Raw genomic sequence first — 24,930 nt, 5'->3', positions numbered from 1 at the left:
AGGCAGAGAGGCAGGCAGAGAGAGAGGAAGGAAAGCAGGCTCCCTGCCGAGCAGAGAGCCCGATGTGGGGCTCTATCCCAGGACCCTGGGATCATGACCTGAGCCGAAAGTAGAGGCTTTAACCCACTGAGCCACCCAGGCGCCCCTTTGGGCTCACATTTAAAACAGCCTGTCCTTTCTGGATTCTGCTATTAGGTGTGCTGCTGGTTGAAATAAGTCTCCCAGGGCACCTGGGTGGCTCAGGTCATAATCTCAGGGTCCTGGGATCAAACTCTGCATCAGGCTCCTTGCTCATCAGGGAGTCTGCTTCTCCCTCTGTCTGCTGCTCCTCCAGCTTGTGCTCGCTCACTCGCTCTTTGACAAATAAATAAAGTTTAAAAAAGAGAGAGAGAGGGAGAGAGAGAAATCTCCCAGTCAAGTTTGAATGACGTATCATGTGGAAGTCTAGACCCACCTCTGAACAATGCAGTAGGAAACTAGAGGTTAGTGTTTTGAAATGTTTACTGTTTAAAAAGATGGTTCTAATTTTTTTTTATCTCTCTATAGGATCATCCTTTCTGTCATTTTCTAGAATATTGGGGCTTTCACACCAAATTGTTAAAATCATTAGTAATGGTTTAGGTTATCCCTGTGTAAACACTGGGTTATCCCTGTGCAGATATTAACAGCTGCAGGAAAGTGAAACTGTGCCTGTTTCCAAATGCTTTCTGTTTAACCTGCTTCCCACATTTGTTGGCACCACAGGTAGAAGAGCTTATAATGGGCTCTGGCACTTTCCATGTCATCTCAGGGTCCAGAGTCACCTTTGCCCTTTTGCATAAGTAGCTGTTTCAGATCAAAATATCAAAAGGCACTATGTTTCTGTTTTAGCAGAATCAGTTTATTTTGAAAATGAATCTTCTCCCTCCTTGTCTTTTAGGCCATCCTTGAGCCCTATTTGTAGTTTCAGCCATCAAAGAATGCCTCTTGCAAAGGGCAACAGGTTTCTGCCATGCCAGAGTACTCCCTCCCCACTGCTGCCATCAACCCAAAACTGTTAATAATGCGTTCCCAAGTGTTCCATTAGGTGCACTCAAACTGCTACAGGGAAAATGGCAATTTCTGATTTGCAGTAACCCAGCAACAGTTTCTTAGCACTGGTTCCCTTGATCAGCAGCTGCTTTCCCAAGGGTAGTCCCAGGGCGCTCCTGAGGTTTTCAGTGGGCTGTCCTCTTGGTTCTCCTTCCTTCCACCAGGACCACTCCCCACCCCTTGCTTTTTGAAATGCTCACCTGACTTCCCCCAGCCCTTGCTCCCTTTAGGGATGGGGAGATAAGAGGACGCTGCTTTCAGTGGGAGGAAGCCAAGGACTAGAGCTAGTTAAGTAGAAATATTGACCTACTTCCCCACCCCACCCCCACTCCTGCCTTTTTAGGGTAAATGTGCAAGTTACTATGGCAACTTCTGTTTTCACTTATCTCAAGCCCACTGACTCTGTTCTGTTAATGCTGAATGCTAAAAAAAATTCTGATTCAAGTGCCTACAGTAAGTCCATTGCTCATGTCTGGATTTATTTTAGCAACAAAAAGATGAGTCCTAGTGTTGGTAGAATTTTTGTACAATCAATCCTGACTAATGATGAGTATAAGGAAGTGTATTGTGAGGACTGTTCTTTACAAATTTAACATGCCACTGAGAATGCCTCTTTGTCCCAGCTTCTCCTCTGATTGCTCAGGGTGTTATTTTAGCTTTGCTTTGCTTTCAGAAGTTTAATGCTTGTCAAACTAAGAGCGAAAAATAGTGTGGCTCCAGTAAGTTGTGCACTCTTGTTTTGAGCATTGCCCTGGAACTCCTGATTTTAAAAAAAATTATCGCCCTGTGTTCAAGACATATTCTTTTAAGCCTGGAGACTTTTCTGTCTAGGGAGTAAAACAAGAGGGCTTTTGGAAATCAGGTGGAGGGAAGGGGTCATATTAATCAGGTAACCTTGTTAGTGTCAGAGCTGGGGTCTCCTGGCAATATTTTCCTTACTACTGCATAGGTGTATTCACACTGGTTCTAGATAGATTAGGGATTCTGTATTGGATGCCACAGGGGGTTGGCAGCTGGGGGCAGATGTCAGGTTGGTAATTCAGGCCTTTCCCTCCTTTTAATCAGAGCTGATCTGCTTGCATTGATATTATGTATTGAAAGGATTCTGTTGTTAAATGGTTTGAAAACCCGTACCATACCAGGCTATACCGTAGGCTGTAAAACAGAAGCAATATATCTTTTTTTTTTTTTAAGATTATTTATTTATTTGACAGAGAGAAAGATCACAAATAGAGAGGCAGGCAGAGAGAGAGAAGGGGAAGCAGGCTCCCCGCTGAGCAAAGAGCCTGACTCAGGGCTTGATTTCAGGACCCTGAGATCATGACTTGAGCCAAAGTCAGAGGCTTAACCCACTGAGCCACCCAGGCGCCCCAGGTGCAGTGTGTCTTATTAAGGATAACCTTCATTGTGATAATACCAAAGAAAGAAGACACCATTTTCTGTCCTTAACAATGACAAGTTTTATGGATGAGAAACACACACAAGCATTGCTCCGGAATTGCGTCTTAACAAATGCTGAAATGAATGGTTGGGAGTTAGGGAGTTCCCAAAACAAAAGCAGTTCTTCCTGGACTAGTTAGAGCTGACTTCATGGAGGAGGTGTCAATATCTGATGGGCGCTCAGTAAGTTTTCTTCGAATGCCAAAGGAAATGGTGTAGGATTTGTACTAAGGTGCAGCATTGTGAACAATCAAGTAAAGGTAGATGGTATTATCCCCACTTTCTAGATGAGGAAATAGGGGGCTCTAAGAAGTCAGGCTGGTCCTGCTCCATGTGTCATTATAATTTATCCTTCTGTTGTATGTGTGTGTCTTTTAACATAGGAACTATATATGTACGGTTCAGACCACCACGACTGGCTGGCTCAGTCAGAAGAGCATGCAACTCTTGATCAAGGGGTCATGAGTTTGAGCCCCGCAGTGGGTGTGGTGATTACTTTGAAAGGAAAGAGAAAGTATTTACTCATTTATGTATCTATCTATCTATCTGGGGGTGGGTGAGGAGGGTAGAGGAACAGAGGGAGAGAATCTTTTTTTTTTTTTTTAAGATTTTATTTATTTATTTGACAGATCACAAGTAGGCAGAGAGGCAGGCAGGCCAGGGGGCGGGGAAGCAGGCTCCCTGCTGAGCAGAGAGCCCGATGTGGGGCTCAATCCCAGGACCCTGGGATTATGACCTGAGCCGAAGGCAAAGGCTTTAAACCACTGAGCCACCCAGGTGCCCCTGAGAGAGAAAATCTTAAGCAGGCTCCACACCCAGTGCAGAGCCTGACCCAGGACCTGATCCCACAACTCTGAGATCATGACCTGAGCCAAAATCAAGAGTCAGTTGCTAAACCAACTAAGCCACTTAGGTGGCCCCCCCAAAAATCTTAAAAACAATAAATAAACCGCCCCTTTGTAGATAGCATTCTACATAGACTTTTCTCTCCCTTCCTTTTTTTTTTTTTTTAATTGACATATAATGTATTATTTGTTTCAGGGGTACAGGTCTATGATTCATCAGTCTTAACATTTCATAGCACTTACCACAGCACATAGCCTCCCCAGTGTCTATCAAACAGTTACCCCATCCCTCCCACCCGCCACCCCTCCAGCAACCCTCAGTTTTTTTTCTGGAGATTAAGAGTCTCTTATGGATTGGCTCCCTCCCTGGTCCCATCTTATTTCATTTTTTTCACTTCCTCCCCCCATGACCCCCCGCCCTTCTCAAATTCCTCATATCGGAGAGATCATATGATAATTGTCTTTCTCTGACTGACTTATTTCACTTAACATAATACCCTCTAGTTCCATCCATGTCATTGCAAATGGCAAGATTTTGGGTTTTTTGATGGCTGCATAGTATTCCATTTTTTGTATATAATTTATTTATATATGATTTATATTTTAATATATTAATATTATATAATATATACTATAACATATATATTATATATACATATACAATACACATATACATATATACACACATACATATATACATATATACACACACATATATATATATATATCAAGAGGCACAAGCTCTTTGGGGTGCTTAGCTGGCTCAGTAGAGCATGTGACTCTTGATCTCAGGGTTGTGAGTTCGAGCCCCACATTGGGTTTAGAGATTACTTAAAATCATTTTTTAAAAAGTCCCAGCATGCCTGAGTGGCTTAGTCGGTTAAGTAATCGGCCTTCAGCTCAGGTCACGATCCCCGGGTCCTGGGATCAAGTCCTTCTTCAGGCTCCTTGCTCAGAGGGGAGCCTGCTTCTCCCTCTGCCTCCCTCTCCCCCTGCTTGTGCTTGATCACTCCGTGACAAATAAATAAAATCTTTTTAAAAAATGATTTTAGGGGCGCCTGGGTGGCTCAGTGGGTGAAGCCGCTGCCTTCGGCTCAGGTCATGATCCCAGGTCCTGGGTTCGAGCCCCGCATCTGGCTTTCTGCTCAGCAGGGAGCCTGCTTCCTCCTCTCTCTCTGCCTGCCTCTCTGCCTACTTGTGATTTCTCTCTGTCAAATAAATAAATAAAATCTTAAAAAAAAAATGATTTTAAAAAAAGTCATGGGGTGCCTGGATGGCTCAGTCAGCCTTGGGCTCAGGTCGTGATCCCAGTGTCCTGGGATCAAGCACCAGTCAGACTCCCTGCTAGGCATTGAGCCTGCTTCCCCCTCTCCCTCTGCTCCTCCCCCTGCTCTCTCTCTCAATAAATAAAATTTTCAAAAAGTAGTATCAAAAAGGAGTCACATGCTCTATTAACTCAGCCAGCCAGCCAGGTGCTCCGATTTCAGGACATTTTAAAAAGGAACCTGTCAGATTAAGATAGCAATAGATAAACCCACTGAACTATTTGTTAATAAGGAAGTTACACCCTTAGACAACAGGATATTCAATCCACTTCATGGCAGCAAAGCTGATAACACATTCAAATAAGGCATAGTTGGTAGGGTATGCTGGCTGTCTTTCCTGGCACACTCCCCGTCTATATTCTAGTCAGGTGTCACTGTTGGCCCTTGGCTCTCTTTCTCCAAATAGTTAGAGCCTGTGCAGAATCACAGCTCCCAGGCATTGCGGCTTGTTTCCAGGGGCGGGGGAATCAGCCTTTCAGAGTACAGCAGAACGGCAGGACTCCATTCCTGTGGCCAAGAGTAAGAGCACTCCTTTCCCCTCAAGACCATCCTGGAGGTTGGTGTATCAAAATAAGGAGGCTATGGCCACATGCTCCGCAGATTCTAGTGAATGACACCCTTCCTTTCCTGCAGAGCCTAGGGAGAACTTAATGATTTCATGTATCTTGTGGATTCTTTGGGAGGTTTTGCCTTAGCTGTAGTTAACAACAGAAGCAAAACAGGCGGTACATGGATCTGTGTCAAGTAATACCTCATTTGGAAGTCTCTTGATTGATTGCACCACTGAGATCTAGAAATTAAAGTAAGAGCAGGATTTAAGAGATTTATAGACAGCCCTGCTAGGTAGAGCCTGTTTTAAAATTTAAGAACTGTTTTTGTTCACTTATGGTTTTAATCTACTGTTTTGTTTTGTTTTGTTTTGTTTTTGTTTTTAAAGATTTTATTTATTTGACAGACAGAGATCACAAGGAGGCAGAGAGGCAGGCAGAGAGAGTGGGGAAGCAGGCTCCCCACGGAGCAGAGAGCCTGATGGGGGACTTGATCCCAGGACTCTGGGATCATGACCTGAGCTGAAGGCAGAGGCTTTAACCCACTGAGCCACCCAGGTGCCCTAATCTACTGTATTTTTAACGATGCAACAAAATAACACTTGAGGCCCATCTCCATGTAATTCAAAAGTTACAAAGCCAGTATCCCCTATGGCTTTAGAGTTCCTCACCAAACTTCTTTCACATTGTCCTTTCAGCTGAGGAATACAGTAGAACATCTTCTAATCCAAAATCAGTTCTAAGTTCACCTTACAATTCTTCACATTAAACTAGACTACCCCTTGTAAATAAGTGATTTTTGTTTTACACTTTAAAATGTTGAATTATTGGGGTGCCTGGGTGGCTTAGTCATTAAACATCTGCCTTCTGCTCAGGTCATGATCCCAGGGTCCTGGGATTGAGTCCCACATCAGGTTCTTTGTTCAGTAGAAAGCCTGTTCCTCCCTGTCCCTGTATTCCTCTCTCGCTCTCTCTCGCTCTCTCTCTCTCTGTGTCAAATAAAATACTTTAAAAGAAAAAAAATAAAATGTTGAATTTTTTATCTTATCTTGCCTGCTTAAAGTACCTTATGATAGTTTGAGTATAGTATAGCACTCTTCGTTTAAAATATTTGTGGTTCTGGGCGTCTGGGTGGCTCAGTCAGTTAAGCATCTGCCTTTGCTTGGGTCTTGCTCCTAGAGTCCCAGGATCAAGTCCCATATTGGGGGGGTGGTCCCTCCTCAGCAGGGAGTCTGCTTCTCCCTCTGCCCTTCACCCTGCTCATGTTCTCTCTCTCTCTCTCTCCCTCTCTCAAATAAGTAAATAAAATATTTTTTAAAAAATACTTGTGGTTTGAGATCATAAGCATATTTGCAAAGTTCATCTCAATTTGAAGAAAACAGCTTCTGTACTAGTGTTGTGGCAGGGTATAAAATTACCTGCTTCTAGAGACCTGTGGGGTTGAATTTAAATATTAATTTCTCAAGGCCTGCTCCTGTATTTTACTCTGGCCCTGCCTACTAAGAAATTTCGGTACAAACACAAGGGGGAAAGGGATGATTGCTGTAAGCCAAGCTTATGTTAAACTTCAGTCATTTAAAAACTTTGAGAATTTGGGGACCCTCATGGGTGGCTCAGTCAGTTAAGCGTTTGACTCATGATTTCGGCTCAAGTCATGATCTCAGGGTTATGGGATCAAACCCCATGTTGGGGCTTCACACTCAGCAGGGAGTCTGCTTCTCCCTCTTCTTCCTTTCCTTCTGCCTCTCCCCCTGCTCATGGTTGCATTCTCTCTCTCAAATACATGGGTAAATCTTTTTAAAAATATTTGAAAAACTGAGAATCCCAGGACGCCTGGGAGGTTTAGTCGTTTAAGCGTCAGTCTTCAGCTCAGGTCATGATCCAGCGTCCTTGGATTGAGTCCTGCATCAGGCTCCCTGCCTCTGCCTGCTGTTCCCCCTGCTTGTGCATTCTCTCCTTTCTCACTCTCTCTGACAAATAAATAAAATCTTTTTTAAAAAACATACAGTTAAAATACAGTGAAAAATAAAAACAATTTCTAGAGTATGAATTATCTGTCTCTTAAGTGCCTAGTTTCTATAATAGAATAAAACTAAAACAGTCCTGTGACTGTGTATATGTACATGTATATTAAAGCAGTTCACTAAAGGGGCTCCTGAGTGGCTCAGTCAGTTGAATGTCCGACTCTTGATTTTGGCTCATGATCATGGGATGGAGCCTGACTGACTATGTGCTCAGCAGGGAGTCTTCTTGAGATTCTCTCCCTCTGCCCCTCTCCCTGTGTCAGCATGCATGTGCTCTCCATCTCCCTCTCAAATATATATATGTAAATTTTTAAAGCAATTCACTAGAAGTATTCGGAAGTACCAGATTTATTTGTTGGCCATTATATATGAAAAAGTGGGGCCACAATGCCAGGTAAAGGACCTGTTTTTGAGATAGAGAAGTTTTCATTTTCACCCTGGGGTCATAGGGTAATAAGTTGTCTATTTTGTTATTTCTGACTCCCTCAGAAGTTGGAAAGTGGATCCCTAATAGAGCTCTTATTAGGTTCAGTGAGGATGCATTTCTCTCCTGTAAGTTCTAGAAATGATGAGTCCTTTTTTTCTTTTGGAGAAAGACTGTTGGAGGCCACAGAGATTGAGGAACAGCAGCATCTTCACTTTGTTCATTGGAATTTAAGCACAGTGATTATCATCTCTGTCAGAAGAGATATGAGGCACTATTCTTTCAGCCTTATTTCTTGGTGACCTTTGGTGTGCCGAGTGGGCTGTCCGGGATGATGCTGGTACGGTGATCTGTCCATAGTAACATTTTTGGATATTGGAAGTGTGGTGGGGAATCTGGTTCTCATTCCCCAGCCCCTCCTACACACCACTCACTTCCTCCCCAGCTTAATAATCACATCTTAAGCTTCTTAGTGAAAAGTGTTAGACTCTAAGTAGACTGTAGAAATTATCTTACGCTAGGTGATTGAGTGATAACAGTACTTCTGTGTTAATATCAATATGAATTTGTCTCATCTTGTCTGAAACATTATTTGAACAAGTTCAGACTCGGAGCTTGGAGTCCATGATTTATTTTTCTTTTTTTTTTTTTTTTTTTAAAGATTTTATTTATTTATTTGACAGACAGAGATCACAAGCAGGCAGAGAGGCAGGCAGAGAGAGAGAGAGGAGGAAGCAGGCTCCCCGCGGAGCAGAGAGCCCGATGTGGGGCTCGATCCCAGGACCCTGGGATCATGACCTGAGCCGAAGGCAGAGGCCCTAACCCACTGAGCCACCCAGGCGCCCCCCATGATTTATTTTTCAAGAGCAGGTTCTTAGTCATATATAAACCCTTTGTTTTTGGACTGCTTGCTTGCTTGCTTGCTTGCTTTCCTTCTTTCTCTCTTTTAAAGATTCTATTTATTTCTTTGATAGGGAAGAGCTTGCGTGAAAGCACACAAGTAGAGGGGAGGGGCAGAGTCAGAGGGAGAGGAAGAAGCAGACTCACTGCTGAACAGCAATGAGGGGCTGGATCCCAGGAAGCTGGGATCATGACCTAAGCCAAAGGCAGACGCTTAACCAACTGAGCCACCCAGGCACCCTGCCTTTTCTTCTAAGCTTGTTTTCTAGTGTTCTTTAATTTCCTTTTTTAATTTTTATTTTATTTAGTTATTTTTAAGATTTCATTTATTTATTTGATAGAGTGAGAGGATAAGCAGGGGGAGTGGCAGGCAGAGAGAGAAGAAGCAGGGTACCTGCTAAGCAAGGAGCCTGATCTCAGGACCCTGGGATCATGACCTGAGCCAAAGGCAGGCGCTTAGCCAACCGAGCCACCCAGGTGTCCCTGTTTTTATTTTTTTAGTTGATAGCTGGTATAAAGGAAAAATATAGATTATTTCATAGAAATACGATCTAGAAGTTTTCTAGCATAGAAAAAACTGGCTGTTTTGTTGTGTATTTATATGATGTGGAGTTGCTGGTTAAGTCTGTACAAGGCCTCCCCCAGTAAGTGGACGTGACTCTGTGTGCCTACGCATTTATTCGGTTAGTGTTTCTAGGTGGATTTGCAGTGACATCACCACTGTGGGGCTGCTTTTTGCAGGAAAAGGTCTTTGTAGCTGACTAAGGTGTTCCCTCTTTATGAGCCTTCTCCTTATAATCCTTACCTGCTCATTTTGACCCTAACCATTAGAATTATCTTGATTTTTTTAAAGTTTTAACCTACTGAATCACCCAGGTGCCCCAATTTTTTAAAGTTTTGATAAATTTTTGCCAACAGCTACAGATCTGTCTCTTAAAGTGTTCATGATATATCTGTTCTTAGCTAAGAGTCACTAAAAATTCGATGAACTTTTACTTTAGAGAAATTATTTTTAAATACAGCAATGTCATTTAGTTTTTAAAATGGAACTTGAGTCCCTCTAGTGGGTTGAGTATAGTTCACTTCCTAAGCTTGAAATCGAAAGATGGCAGTCTTTTTTTTTTTTTTTTTCTTTTTCTTTTTTTTAATTTGACAGAGATCCCAAGTAGGCAGAGAGGCAGGCAGAGAGAGGAGGAAGCAGGCTCCCTGCCAAGCAGAGAGCCCGATGTGGGGCTCGATCCCAGGACCCTGGGATCATGACCTGAGCCGAAGGCAGAGGCTTTAACCCACTGAGCCACCCAGGTGCCCATGAAAGATGACAGTCTTGAATTATGTGGAACTAGTTTTAAAATCCACTCTTCTTTTCACTACTGGTATCTCCTCTTCCAGCAGAGAGGCAGTGCTCAGCTAGCTGTTGGTTTGGTCCTAACGTTAACCAAGGTGCAGCAGGCCTCCTGCTCTGCCCATTTGATCCTACTGGCCCTGGACTTTCCTCACATATGATCTCACAGGCTGTGGCTAACCAGCTGCTTTCCTTCAATCCTCAATAAGGATCAACTTAGACTACACATAGGCGATTTTAAACCATGCAGTTCTTTTTCTTTCTTTTCTTTTTTAAAAAGATTTTTATTTATTTGAGAGAGAGAGAGCATGACAGGAGGAGGGGCAGAGGGAGAGGGAGAAGCAGACTCCCCGCTGAGCAGGGATCCCAACTTGGGGCTCAATCCCAGGACCCCTGGGTTACGACCTAAGCAGAAGGCAGATGCTCAATGGCCTGAGCCACCCAGGTGCCTCTAAACCATGTAGTTCTTTAGAGAAGAGAACACAGTGCCCCCAGGGCCTTTGAGTTGCCATGAAATAAATAATTGTACAGGCATGTGTTGGGCACAACATGTAGATTAAAAACATTTAGTAATTGGGGGGTATTATATACAGATAGCCTATGGCAAAGAACCTGGGTTTGGGATTCAGTTCTAACTTTCCAAATTACTAGCTGTGTGACCTTGAGCTGGTTATATATCTTTGTATCTTAGTTTTCCTTTCTATAAAATGAAGAGGTGATAAATCTATTTGGCATAGTTGTTTTAGTATTGAAATTAAACATGCAAAGGCCTTTCTTTGTGTTTTTAGTGCTCTGTGTTTTGTAGTAGAAGTCATGGAAATGTTCCTAGTCGAGTTAATTATAATGCATAGGATTTGATTATTTGGATAACTTTTCCTTCTTCCCCTATCCCTTCTTTTTCTTTCAGTCTCCACCCAGTAAGCGAAGAAAATTAGAGAAGTCAAGGAAACCCATTACGTTCATAGTGTTGGAGTCTGTGATGAAAGAATTGTCCCTCAAAGCATCATCTCTGGGCTCAGAGGCAGTGGAAGGCATAGTAGTGGTGACAGCATGGATTGAAAAAATCCTCACCGACCTGAAGGTACCTGGTTAAGCACATTGAAGAATCTTACAACAATCTCTTTTTTCCTTCCTCCTCTTTTTTGTTTTTTTTTTTTTTAAAGGAGTTAAGACAAAAGTGATTTCCTCTAAAATTCTGTTTTTCCTCCAAATAGGTCCAGCATAAACGAGTTCCCTGTGGAAAGGAAGAAGTTAGCCTTTTCCTAACAGCAATAGAAAACTCCTGGATTCATTTAAGGAGAAAGAAAAGAGAACGAGTGAGACAATTGAGAGAAGTTCCCCGAGCTCCTGAAGATGTCATCCAAGCCTTGGAGGAGAAAAAGTCCACCACCCCCAAAGAGTCGGGCAGTAGCCAAGATTTGGCCCAGGGCCCCCAGGAGAGTGTCCCATGTGAGCCCACCACACAGGAAGGCGAGTCTGCCACTGTTGAGGGCCATTGCTCAAACCAGGATCCACTTCCCCAAGAAGAAAACCCAGAATACATGGAGGATGAAAGGAGTGAGGAGAAGGGAGGGATGGAGGTTTTGGAGAGTTGTAAAGGCTCTAGCAATGGAGCCCAGGACCGAGAGGCTTTTGAGCAGTTCAGCAGTCCAGTGTCTGAAAAAGGGAGCCAGCTCCAAGGAGTGGCTGGACATTACCTATTCAAGTGTTTGATAAATGTGAAGAAGGAAGTGGATGATGCTTTAGTTGAAATGCATTGGGTTGAGGGCCAGAACAGGGATTTGATGAACCAGCTTTGTACCTACATCCGTAACCAAATTTTCAGACTTGTTGCTAGCTAACTGCTTGCACAGTTGGGTAAGTTTCTATAAAGTAGCCTGCTTCGGGGTGGCAAGAGGCATTCATTCCACCATAGGCCCACTGATAACATTATGTGCAATTATCTTAAAAAAAAAAAGTAAATAAATTCATCTATTTTAAAACACTCCCACCCACCCCCCTTTTTAAAGTTATTGGGCATTAGTAGCCTAGTTCATGAGGAAAAATTGTTACCAGCATCAACAAAAAGTGATCAGTAAACTCAGGAGGGATTTAAACCTGACTTAAGCTGACCACCTTAGCTTTAGGCTGAGGCTGAAAGGACTATTTTTGGAGTCTGGTCTGGGTCCGAACTACAGAGTGTCTTGCTGTGTCAGCCCTAGTTGCTTCGTGAGGAGGGTTGGCTTTCTCTTTCTCTTAATGGAGGCAGTATACCAGACAGATGGACCCTGTGCCCTCTTCTAGAGTCACCCGCAAGACCCCTGGGTACATAAGATTGAGTACCCCTGCATCAGTCCTAAGGAAGGACCTGGCCTAATGGTAGGTGGTGGACAGTCAGGGAGAGAAAGCTTAGTAATGCCAGGAAGAAGGGCTGACCTGGAGGGCGCCTGTTTTAAGATGCTTATTTCAGAAACAGAATTAAGTGAGCAAAACTCCTGCTGTTGTGACTGAGACACAATGGAGTGAAGCCATACCCCTACCTCCAACCTGTTTGAAAGTACTGTTCTGTAGCGGTTTTACTGATGTATGATTTTTTTTCTTTTGACATTTGAAGTGGAGTTTTGTTTTATTTTTAATATAAAAGTATTCAGAATTGAAATCTGTCAGGCTCTTTGAATCCTGGGATTGAGGGGTGTATTTTCATAGCTTGAACGGATAAATGACTGATGGTAGAAATAAGAAATGGAGCAAGATAGTTATGAGCAGTAGGTTGCTTAAAAAGGTCTCATCTATTGGCAGAGAAGTTGCAGCTGATCAGCTATTGCTTTTTGTGGGTTCCCTTGTAATCTCTTCGGTGCTTACCTGTTGGTACTGGAGAATTCTGAGGCCAGGGTGACCATGTTCTTAAAACATGTTTCTCATTGGAATGTCTCAGGGCTCAGCAGGAATGCTTCTGGAAAGGGGGTCTCATTTTTTGTTCTCTTGGTGTCTCAGTTACCCTCTGCTGTGCTTAACTTTCAAACCTTGAGTGTGATTTTATACCCGTGGTCTAAGGCTCTGTCTAGACTGAACTCTCTGAGTACAGTGCCAGAGCTCCTTCCTGTCCACAGAGAGGACGGGGGCTGAGTAGTTAACCCATGCTTTTGAAAGGTGGCTGTTGGTTAGGGCAGAAAACTGATGAACTTGGCCTGTCTTGGCAGCCCCTAGACCTGGCCCTCAGCAGAGATAAAAGAACTAAAAATAGGACTGTATTATACTTCCCTCTGTCAGCAAAGACAGAGCTGCCCAATAGAACATATTAACTAGCGTTCTTCACTAGAAGTCCAAGGACCTCAAAAGAATCCATAAACCTCCTGCATTATTTCTGAGAGCTCTGTGAACACCCTCAGCCCCAGCCCTTCAGAAGAATCGCTGACAGGATGAGAAAACCAATACCCAGGGTCACAAAGAGTAGCACGTGCTCTTTAAAGATGTGGAAAATGAGAGTAGAAAACAGGGTCACTCCTCGTCACAGTCTCATGACCGTTACTGGTATTTCAGGATTTCCTTCTGGTCTCTCTTTCCATAGATAATGTGGGTGTGCAAGGATGTGCATTTGTGTACTCACATGTGTATTTGATTTTATATTACACTTCATTTAATATCTTCTATTTTTCTCTGTTAAAACAATAGCGTATTTACAGACATTCTCTGCCTGTTCAAAATGTATCTCAGACCTGGGGGTGTATAGCTCAGGGGTAGAGCATTTGACTGCAAAATGTATCTCAGGCACAGTAGTAACATTCGTTTAATGCTGGTACTGAGGGCTGCCTGGGAAGTGCTTTGTGTGACTAGAGGCACAGAAGATGGGTCTTGCATTCCTGTGTGTTTCAGTGGCCCAGGTTTAAGGCTCCTTGTCCTGGAGGAAGTTTTATAGGTGGTAAGCTCACGCTCACTGGGCAAAAACTGGGTGACAAGGCACGCTTCCAACTAGAGCTGTGAGTGCTTCTTTGCACTGGGATGTCTTCATGTTCTTCTCTAAGAAAAATAGTTTTTTCTGTTTAACAAGAAAGCATAGAAGACATTTTTAAAAGACATCCAGAAATTATTTTAATTATGCATATATTGCATAACTGTGTGATGTGTGGTGGCATATACCTCTGGTATAAGGGAAAAGGGATTTTTTTTTCTTTTTCTTTTTTTAAAATATTTTGTTTATTTGCCACAGAGAGAGCACAAGCAGTGGGAGCAGCGGTGGGGGGAAGCAGGAGCTCCTGATGAGGGGTTCAATCTCAGGACCCTGAGATCATGACCTGAGCCAAAAGCAGCCACCCAACCTCCCTGGAATTCTTTTTTCTTTAAAGAAATAGGTTATTGACCAATGTATCATAAGGTTGAATGATGCTTGTCCTAAGTTCCTAGAGGTCAAGTTCATGTTAATGGATTTTATGGACTTAAATCTTTGTGGTATTATCTTAAATTCTATTCTGGTCCTGGCATTGGCTTCTGATCTCTTGGTAACTAAAGTAGAAACAGAAGCTGAACTTGTTTTCCAAGGTGGACCAAAGCTGCTTTTGTTCTTTGGAATCTGCTTTGCTTTTGGCAATTTGGTTCCTTCACCCCACATCCTTGCCCTGCTGTTGACACACCAGAGTACTGCTGCGTGTCCTAGAAGGGTTGGTGTTGCTGTGGTGGAATTTCAGCTGATCTGAAGGGTTCATGTTGGTCACTTAAAATTTTTGTATGTATTTTTTGAAATAACGAAACCTCTCTTCTCTTGATGGAAATGATGTGAGCACACCAACGGGTAATAAAACTGCAAGATGTGAAAAGGATGCAAAAGCCTGTGGAAAATCCAAGGCCTCTTTAAAAGAAGGGAGTAATAGTAGCCCTTCATCTTACCTAAACCACAGCATTTTCCTCTCTAGCCACACGGGGGCATCTTTGGCCCTTTGATCAAGCACCTTAACTTCACTGCAGGAATGGATAAAATGTGTCCTTGGTATTTTCTTGAAATGTCCATTTGCAGATAATATTTTTTATGCAAACAAGTACATTTTCACATAAGTCAAATTTGCAAAATGAAAGTAGAAAGACTGGAAAACCCACCACCCCATGGTCTTTATCTGGGCATAATATTTCAGTCCTTTTCTGTTTCTTGGTGGTCTCAGCTGACAGTATTTTCTTTTATTTCCATATGTCCTGCTACTCTAGAAGATATCCAGGTTGGGTCAGTCTTTTGGATTAACTTTTACATAGTTAATAGGGGTACGGGAGGGTGGGCTATTTGGTTATCTTAAACAGTAGTTTTCCAGAAGTCGTAGGTTCCAGGAAGAGTTAATAGAGTTCTAAGAAACTGTTTTCGCTGTTCTGTCTTTAAATTCTTGTTTTGGTTTATCTGAGTGGTTGACTGGCATATATGTTGTTTACTTCAGAAGTTGGCACAGTTGGCTCTCTGTTGTGTACATGATGTAGGTGAGCTCGGCCTTGTTTCCCACAAGGGATGTTTCTCTGTAAAACATTGATATTACTAACTCCGTGGTCTGTGTAGGTTCAGGGAAAATGTCCATCTACCCTTATTGTTATGGCACAGAGTGAGACATGATGGGGGGCCACCCAGCAGATCTTTCTGTACATTAGGAGGGAGAAGGTCCGGTTTGGAAAACTAAGGAGGCTCTTGGAGAAGGAAGGTCTCAAAGGTGCAGCAGATTTGCAGCCACCCAAGAGGTGCCCCTAGAAGAGGGATGGGACATACCTTGTTTAGAGAAGTTGGTGCCCAGGAGACTGGGTTTGCTGAATGGGCACTAACCCCCAGTAAAATGCAGAAGAGGTTTACCCCTGAGACTGAATTGGCTTTTGCCTCCTGGAGCAGAGTGTGGATTGTCTTGAGCCTCCCTGAATGCTGCCCAGGACTGAGTGTTGGTGCCAGTGCCAGCACAGTACTTGAAAGCCCTCTGGGGGGCTCACTCCGCAGGCATCAGGGCCTCACACACGTACCCAAGAGCTCCTGCTCTGCTCTGTGAAGACATTCAGATCCTCTGCTGTGACTCACCCAAATGACTAAAACAGCAGTTTATTTTTTTAATTACTGGTTGGAACAGCTAATGCTGCCTTCTGGAGGTTGTGCTTTTACTGCAGGGGACTGTGTTGTGACTGAGTGAGGGCCTTGCATCTCTGAACGCCCTTTGAGGTGTGGCCTATCTGCCTCTCAGTCCAAGCAAAAACATAAGGGATTTTAGGCTCTCCCCCGAGAAGTGGAGGGTCACGGGTGCTTGTGGTGAGCCAAGAAACTGAGATAAGAAGGCATGGACCAGAAACTGCTGCTGGACTTGGCAGAATTGGCTTGTATGTGATGTTCCCAAGAGGGCAGAGGATATTTGATCCCAGATGCTTCTCCAGCACCCTAGGAGAATGAAAAGCAGAAAAGAGACTTTGCATCATCAGACCTGGCTTTGTGTTCCGGTTCTACTCGCAGGGTAAGTCGGTTTCACTAAGCCTTGGTTGGCTTCCTTGCACAAAAGATAAGGGATTCTTGCTTCGCAGAGGTGTAGCGGCAGTTAAGTGAGAGAAGTGCTAAGACGCCTGGAGGAGTGCATGAGCAGAGTGGTTTTCTCAACTTGCTCATCTCTTTGTACTCTTCTTTGAGTTTTTCATTTGTGGTCAGAACACCTACCAATAAACTCATGTCAGAAAGCCAAGAACTCAGTTGTGGAACTGCAGGTGTAGGGTCCCACTTCTTGGCCAAGAACAAAACCCACGCTTCCATGTACTGGAGTGACGAACAGGGAACCAAGTTGATTGCCTCCTGGAACAGAGCGTGGGATGTGGGTTTCCCACATCCCTTGTGGGAAACAAGTTGATTGGCCATCTTCTACATAAATTGTCTCATTTAGTAATCCACCACAGTAGTGGGGTGTCCCTCTGTGTGAGAGCTTTAAAAAATGGAAGCTCAGCTTAAGTGACTTGCTCTAAGGTTATCCACAGAGCTAAGTCAGAGATGGGGTTTGAACTCGGGTCCAGAAATCTGAGACGGGCCTTGTACCAAATCTCAAGATTTGTAGCTATTGCTACACTTAAATGGAAATGGACTTTCAGGCTCATTTGACCTACCTCTAGGGAGGGAGACTTCCATTATATGGCACAAGGAAGAGAGAAAAAGTGTCTCAACCAGCTTCACTTCATTTAGCACTTTAAGGTAGTATTTTCAAGCCTGTGATCAATGAGCAAGATTTGATAAATGAAATTGGTTATAATTAGTTCTTAATTTGTGCTACCAAATCTTCATAGAATTTTGTATTTGGCAGCAGTGCAGATAATTAAGTAGTTAGTGAAACCACATAATGAAATGTCTAGTGCAAGCACATGTTGGATCAGAATCAATGTAAAATAACTGATAATTAGGTAATGACTCTTTGACAATACATAATTGTATAATAATGGGAGAAGGGTTTTACTTTTTTAATATTTTAATAGGCAGCTCGAAATATTTCACTTACAGAATTGATGAGCTTTTTGATCTTGCCTAGAGAAAGTCGCAGTTGTCAGAAAAACAGCAAGTCATCTTTCGCAGGTAGGGTGAACTCCTGTAAGTCTAGAGAAAAGAAGAGGCTGCCTGCCATCTGGTGGACCCATTCAGGGAGTGTGGCCCAAGATTCTAGAAACTAGAGCCAGGAAATTCCCAGCTAGGGGACTTGGCTGGCTTCAGCAGCCAGTCAGCCCCCAGGGAAATGGCAGCTTGTGCTACTGCTGTCCAAAAGGAGAAGGCTCTGCAGAGAGCACTGTGGAGCCAGACGGCTCCTGGAACAGTGGAAGAGGCATGGGCCCACTCCCGTAGATTCTGTGATTCAAGAGATTGGATGTCTCTTGCTGGGAAAGGGGTTTCCCAGTCAGCCCTAGTATAGGATCCTTAACTCAGGTGTGTTTGTCCCAGGTTTCCTGCCTTTTGTTGGCACATGTGGGGCTTTCTGAACAAAACTCTAGCCTGTATTTCTCTGAAGTCTAGATGAGCACTAATAAGGACTTGATTCATTCACAGAGGGAAGTATTTCCTCATGCTCTGTATAGCAGGAGCCAGGCAAGAAGGGATGGAGCTCATGTTCTGACTAAAAGGGAGTAGCTTTTATTCAATTCCCGTTGGTTGTTGCCATGCAAAAATAGTGTTTCTTGGGTCTTCTGAATTTTTGCAAGAAGCAGAAATCCAGATTTATGAGAAATTTATTTAATTGTAAATCCCAACGGCTAATTCAGTAGTCTGTAAAAACCTGGTAGACCATCAGTTTTGTGACCTCTTCACCTCCAGGTGGTAGAACTGTCTAAATACTTGCTACCTCCATTTCCCTAAAACTCTCATTTACCTCTTCTACTCAAGTTGGCTTGCTCTGTGCTTGCCTGCCTGACTTTTTTATAGAGTCCTTCTCACCTCTTAGGAGAGAATCCCGAAGATTCCATCCAGGGTCCTTGTTTACTTTTTGCTCCTCACACTTCTGGCTAATCACGTCCATTCCCATGACTTCAGCTACTGTTTACCCTTAGATTCATTGTTCCCAAATATGGACCTTTCCTGAACATTCAACATCCGCATACCTAACCACCTACTGGACATCTGCCCCAGGACCATGGCAGTGTCAAACTCAACTTACTGTCTAAACCTACTTCTCTCCCATATTCTTGTTCACCATCCATCAAGCGGTCCAGATTAGGAATCTCTGTTCCTCTCTCTCCTTTACCACCAGGGACTAAAATCTGTCATGTTAGAAATATCTCCCCAGTTCAGCCCAGCATTTCCATCCAGACTGCCACTACCTTAGTGCTCTTCCTCATCTCTCACCTGGACTGGAAGGGTCACCTAAACCATTTCTAGGGGACTTCACAGCTGAGTAGCAGAAAGAGATTTAGATACGTTTGGTGGCAGGGAGGGAGATGAAGAAACCCATGTTGGGGGGTGAAGCAGGAGCACTTTCAGAAGAAGGACTGGGGTGGGAAGTAGATTCATAGCAACTTGTCACATTGGTCGGTATCAAGAGATAAAAGGCGCTTCCTGAGAAAAGCACAGAACTTTTTTTCCCCTTTAACTTGTTTCATAGTTACAAAGGTAATGCTTTCTCATTATAAGAATTTAGAAAATAATGAATAAAAATGTATAATTCCATTACGCAAATGGAGTTTTTATATTCTGTTAGTATTTTTATATGCATATATATTTTTAAATAGCAAGTATGGGATCATATTGTATATGACTTTTTATAATCTTTTTCATGTAGCAGTATGTTGTGATAACCTTCTTATTATAAAACTAATCTCTGTGTCAGAAAACCTGTAAAAATAAAAGTTACCAGTAATCACAGGGCCCAGAGACAACCACCACTAATATTTTGGTTTACTAATAACCTATTTTCTTTACATGCGGTATTGTGTTACTTCAGGAAACCACTTGTTCCTTGCTGGAAATTTTAGTTTTCTGGTTTTCACTATTATAAGTAATGCTTTAGTGAGTATCTTTGTATAAAAATCTTTATGTGTGTGGGGGGCCCCTGGCTGACTCAGTAGAGCATGTGACTCTTGATCTCCAGGTTGTGAGTTCAAGCCCCATGTTAGGGATAGAGTTTACTTAAAAGGAAAATCATACTGTTTTCTTACTGCTTTAGGATAAACTCAAAGAATTACTGAAGCTGAGGAACATTCTTAAAGGTTCTTTGTGTATATTTGCCAGTTTGGTCACTAAAAAGGTTATGCTAGTTTACATTTCCATTAAGTGCCAGTTTGTTTGTTTGTTTAAGATTTTATTTATTTATTTTTTTATTTGACAGAGATCACAAGTAGGCAGAGAGTCAGTCAGAAAGGAGGGGAAGCAGGCTCCCTGCTGAGCAGAGAGCCCGATGAGAGGCTTGATTCCCAAACCCTGTGATCGTGGCTTGAGCGGAAGGCAGAGGCTTTAACCCACTGAGCCACCCAGGCTCCACCCAGACGCCCCTAAGTGCCAGTTTTTTACCACACCTTTGTTAGCACTACAAGGCTAGTTTTGGTGTCTTTTTCTTTTTCTTTTTTTTAAAGGTTTTTGTTTGTTTGTTTATTTTAGAGAGCATGTACAAGCGAGGGGAGGGGCAAAGGGAAAGGGAGAGAGAATCTCAAGCAAGCATATGCTAAGCGCTGAGTCTGACACAGTGCTTGATCTGCGCACAACCATGATGAGATCATGGCCTGAGCCTAAATCAAGAGTCGGATGTTCAACCCTGGTGCCCCAAGGCTGATTTTTTAAAAAATCCTCTATTGGGGTGCCTGGCTGGCTGGTAGAGCATGCGACCCTTGATCTCAGCATTGTAGGTTCAAGCTCTACATTGAGTGTAGAGGTTACTTAGAAATAAAATGTTAAGGTTGCCTGGGTGGCTCAGTAGGTTTAGCGTCTGCCTTTGGCTGACGTCATGATCCCTGGTTCCTGGGATTGAGCCCCGAATCAGGCTCGTTGCTCAGCAGGGGAACCTGCTTCTCCTTCTCCTGCTCCCCCTGCTTGTGCGTTCGCTCTCTGAGACAAAGAAATAAAACCTTTAAAATAAGTCTTTTATCAATTGATAGACAAGAATATTCCCACTGTTTTAATTTTATTATGGTTTTAGCAAGGTCATTTTCATATATTTATACATAAATTTATGTTACATATGTTTCATATATTTTATAAAATTTAAATTCTATTCTGTGTTCATTTTTCTACACAGGTGTTCTTTTTGTTATTGAACTGCAAGAGCACATTTGCCAATATTACCGTCCATTCTGTCATTTACCTTCCCCTTTTATTTATGGTGATTTTGTTTTGTTTTTACAATTAGGAGCCTGTAGAGGTGTTTTGTTTTGTTTTTGTTTTTGTTTTAAGATTTTATATATTTGACAGAGAGTGAGCACAAGCAAGGGGAGCGGCAGGGAGAGGGAGGACAGGCTCCCCGCTGAGCAAGGAGCCCCATGAGGGGCTTGATCCCAAGACCCTGGGATCATGACCTGAGCTGAAGGCAGCTGCTTAACCGACTGAGCCACCCATGCGTCCCAGGAGCTTGTAGAGGGTTTATGTAATTAAATCTGTCATGTCTCTGCTTTTATAGTTTCTTTCTTTCTTTTTTTTTTTTTTTTTTTTACATTATTTATTTATTTATTTTCTTTTTTGAGAGAGAATGCATGAGGTAGGGTGGGTGGGTAATGGAAGGTGGGGGGTGCCTGGGTGGCTCAGTGGGTTAAGCTTCTGCCTTCAGCTCAGGTCATGATCTCAGGGTCCTGGGATCAAGCCCCTCATCGGGCTCTCTGCTCAGCAGGGAGCCTGCTCCTCCTCTCTCTCTGCCTGCCTCTCTGCCTTCTTGTGATCTCTGTCTGTCAAATAAATAAATAAAATCCTTAAAAAAAAAAAAAAAAAGGAAGAGGAGGGGAGAGAGAAGCCGACTGCCAGCCTGACCAAGGGCTTCATCTCAAGACCCTGAGATCATGACCTGAGCCAAAAATCAAGAGTTGGACATTTAACCGACCAAGCCACCCAGGCGCCCCATCTGCCTTTATATTTTCTTTGTTTGCCTTCATAGGCAGAACTCTTAACTGCTCTTGCAGCAGAAAAAAATGTTTCCTTATATTTTCTTATGACTCTTTTTGGCATTATTTTTTACATGTAACATTTGAATTTATGTTGGTATATGATGTGACATTTAAGAACCTGTGTTTAACAAATGGTTACTAGTCCTCACAGAGTAACTTTCAGAGAGATGACTGGTGAGCTCCAGCACTGCAATCTGAGGTATCTGTGATGGGAAAGGTACTCCCGCAGGCTGGGGCATGGGGGGTGGGGTCATGGACTATAGCAGCCCCCAGCCTAGAAGTGGCAGGAGAGGCATAGGCTGGTATGTGGCTCCTGGAGTGTCCTGGGTTGTCCGCAGCACTGTCCAGTAGACTTTCCCAATGGGCCCTGGGTCTTTAGAAAGATGTCCAGTTGTAGGTGTGGAGCTGAGCCTTGGATTTAGGCAGTCTGGTCATTGACTGGCCACTGCTCAGGGCCTTACATACTATTCTGAGAGGGCATCAGTTATGATGAACCACAGGTAGTTCATCTCTTGGGTTTTAAAGACTTGACTGTGCAGCCTGCCTTTTGGGTGAGCTTGGATTGCTGGGACAATCCAGTTCAGTCCTTTCCATGGGGTGTTACAGTCTAGCTGCTGTGCCCTGGGAGGCCTCCCCTGTCATGGAAACACCCCACCCCCTCTTGACTCACATTACAAAACCGCACCTTGCTCTGCTCATACCTTGCCCCGTCTCACTGCCAATGACCTGAATTCATTTTCTCTCATAAAGCCTCCTTTTTTTTTTTTTCCCCCCCCCAGAGGAATAACTGAAGTTCTTATCCTTTCCCTCTTGCCTTTCCGCTTTGATCAGCTTCTTCCTACCAAGTCTCTAGCTCCCCCATCTCTAGCTACAGTGTTCAGTTAGCCTCTTTGGTTTCTCAGAAAAGCTCAAAGTGCATGGCTCCTCCCTTTTTGCTTCGGAACTGCATTTCTTTCCTTATTACTCAGTGTCCACACCCAGGGCGGTTGTCTGGATAAAAATCTGCCCCTTTCCCCCAGTCACCTTTTCAGGCCAGACATAGGCACCAGTGAGGAATGGCTGTCTGCCCAGGCCCAGTTAGAAGCTCTTATTTCCTCAGTGGCCTGAGTCTCAGATTGTCTGGGCCTCTGGATCCTAAGTCTAGTTCTCTTTCCTTGCCTTGTCACTCCTCTGCTAAGTTTATTTATTGGGCACCACTAAGCAAAGTTGATGACTATTCCTGTTTTTAGCCAGAAGGGGAGAAGTTATCTCCCTATCACCCATTTCTGTGAGGTTTTCTAGGACTCTGGACCTACTTCCCAGGTTTGGCTATCCAATGCAGTCAGGGGAGAACCAGGCCATTCTTCTCATCCCAGCTGACGCTAAGCGGCTTTGTGACGTTGGATAAGACATCTTCTCTTGGGAGGATAGACTAGATTATCTCAGCTCTTCCAGTTGTGAGATCATATGAGGCAAGGGAGAGGGGAAAGTAAGTGACTTGATTGTACCTGTTTTGTAGGTTCAGGAGAAGTCCTTTACTCAGTGGGAGTGGAGGAAGGTAGCTGGGGACTTTGGTGGAAACTGCTGGCTCTGAGGGGCCCACCTCACTGATGGCTGGATGAATACCATATGGGATACACCTCTATCAGAGCCATTCACAAACCTGCTCATCATTCAGACTGGGCTTGTCAGGAATCATGTATGGGCCACTTAATTTCTTCTTATCCCTTCTTAGGAAATACGATGCTCTGGGAACCTAAACTAAATGAGTACATTAGCATGCTTATGGGTCTTTGTGTGGTTGTAGGATCTCTATGCTGTGTCCATTGTGGTGGTGGTAGAGAGCAAAGCTAACCTTTTCCAGGTATTACTGTGGAGTGGAGTCCTGCTTTGTGACCTCTTACCCCACCCTGGCTTACCAAAGGTCACCTCGCCTTGGCTACAAGGCTACCTAGCACATGTGGGGCTGGGGCACACAATAAATATTTGTTAAATGAACGTCGTGCTGTGGCCCTGGGTTTACTACTAGTTTTCTGTCCCTTCTTCGTCCTGGCTGGCTTTCTTTCTCCCTTTTTGGTCTTGTCTTAATTATGATACGTGAAAAGCTCCTTAAAACCACTTGCAGAATTTGAGAAGTTGGTCCTGAACAGTTAGGACATCTTCTGGGATCTAATGCAAATACCTGTACTTTGGCTTTACTTCCTTTCTGCCATCTCATTATGTATGCATCTTAGGGGTCAGGAAACTGAGCTTCATACGTCTTGGAGTTGCATTTGTATGTATGTATGTATGTATGTATGTATGCAATGCTTTGTTTGAGGGAGTGGGGTGGGGTGGGGAGTGGAAGACAGCCTCATTAAGAGAATATCTCTAGCTTGGCATATTAAAAAATTTGAGGGATTTGAACTGGGCATTGGAATGCACAGACTTGAGGAGGAAGACTAAAAATAGAAATCCTTTATGAGAAAGTACACAGTGATGGGTGGCCTAGGTGTCCCCCTGCCCTAAAGGTACTAAGCACCTAGAAGCCATAATAGAACTTTAGGAACAACTTTTTGGAGATGGCTGGGCTTTGGATCATTCCCCAAGTGCACCTTTATGCTGAAACATCAGAAGGCTTCTTTTCACTTTGCTTTGAATGAATACAGTTGCCAGCTTCTACCCCAGTTCCATCCCTTTGGGACAGGGAGCTGGGGCTAAAATGTTAAACGGCTCTCCTATTCATTCCCCTCTCCTTTTATACCCCCCTTGTAGGTATCTCGTACCCCAACTGTGTCCCTTCCCCAGCTGGGGAAACCCTGGCTGATATATTCTGTTTAGCCATTTTCAGGCTCCTGTAGGCAACAACGGCTTAGAAAAAAAGCCTCCTTTCTAAACCCTTGCTTTTGCCTAACATCCCCTGGCTGCTGTCCCCACATGACCCAAATAAACAGATGATCATGTGAAGCCAGTAAGGCTGTTTGTTTTAAATAGCAAGCATCTTCACTAAGCTCTGGAGCAGATGGGGTATTGGGGGCAAGGGAGAGACTGGCATTTGACTCTGTTCACCCCACCTTTATCTCATGCTTACCCACCCGTGAAGGAAAAGGTGTCTTCAGAATCCTCCTTTTCAGAGGGGTGCCTACTTAATGGAATAGAGCTGGTACCCGGCAAGAAGTCAAAAATTGGCCTTGGGACTTACAAAAGACTTCAGGACTATATGAGTGCTATGACCACTTGAGGACGGCAGAAGATAGAGCTGAATGGAGCTCTCTGAGCATCTTGGGCCACTGGACAGAATAGTACAGTGCTGACCCCAAACAAAATGAAAATTTGGTCAACGTTGTTGCAGGTCACTGTTATGTATATACAGTTTAGTGCCCCACCCCAGCATACACACCTGTGTATTGCCTTCAAACTTCTCATTTTCTTTGGTTGTGCAGTGGGCCAGGCCAGCCATGCTAGTAGCAGGTGGCAGATATCTAAAAGGAAGCAATGTAAAGACCAGCACAGATCTTGCCCTCCCAGGA

General features: G+C 43.6%; 1 protein-coding gene across 5 annotated transcripts in view; it reads left to right on the top strand.

The window, feature by feature from the left end:
- The window catches only part of METTL16 (methyltransferase 16, N6-methyladenosine), a 100,909-nt gene that overhangs the window by 70,723 nt on the left and 5,256 nt on the right, over nt 1-24,930 (top strand). For 4 of the 5 annotated variants that reach the window (XM_047708512.1, XM_047708513.1, XM_047708515.1 and 1 more), the window contains 2 exons: nt 10,827-11,000; nt 11,134-12,557. In XM_047708512.1, coding sequence (XP_047564468.1) covers nt 10,827-11,000; nt 11,134-11,760 — 801 coding nt within the window. In that variant the 3' untranslated portion in view covers nt 11,761-12,557. Of the gene's footprint in view, nt 1-10,826; nt 11,001-11,133; nt 12,558-17,914; nt 17,919-24,930 lie in introns of those variants that run through there. The other variant, XR_007123522.1, reaches the window with a different exon arrangement.

This window comes from Lutra lutra, chromosome 16 (genome assembly GCF_902655055.1).
Source record: "Lutra lutra chromosome 16, mLutLut1.2, whole genome shotgun sequence".
Lineage (NCBI taxonomy): Eukaryota > Metazoa > Chordata > Mammalia > Carnivora > Mustelidae > Lutra > Lutra lutra.
The sequence above is the reverse complement of the archived record's forward strand: the minus strand, read 5'-3'. Positions and strand labels throughout refer to the sequence as shown.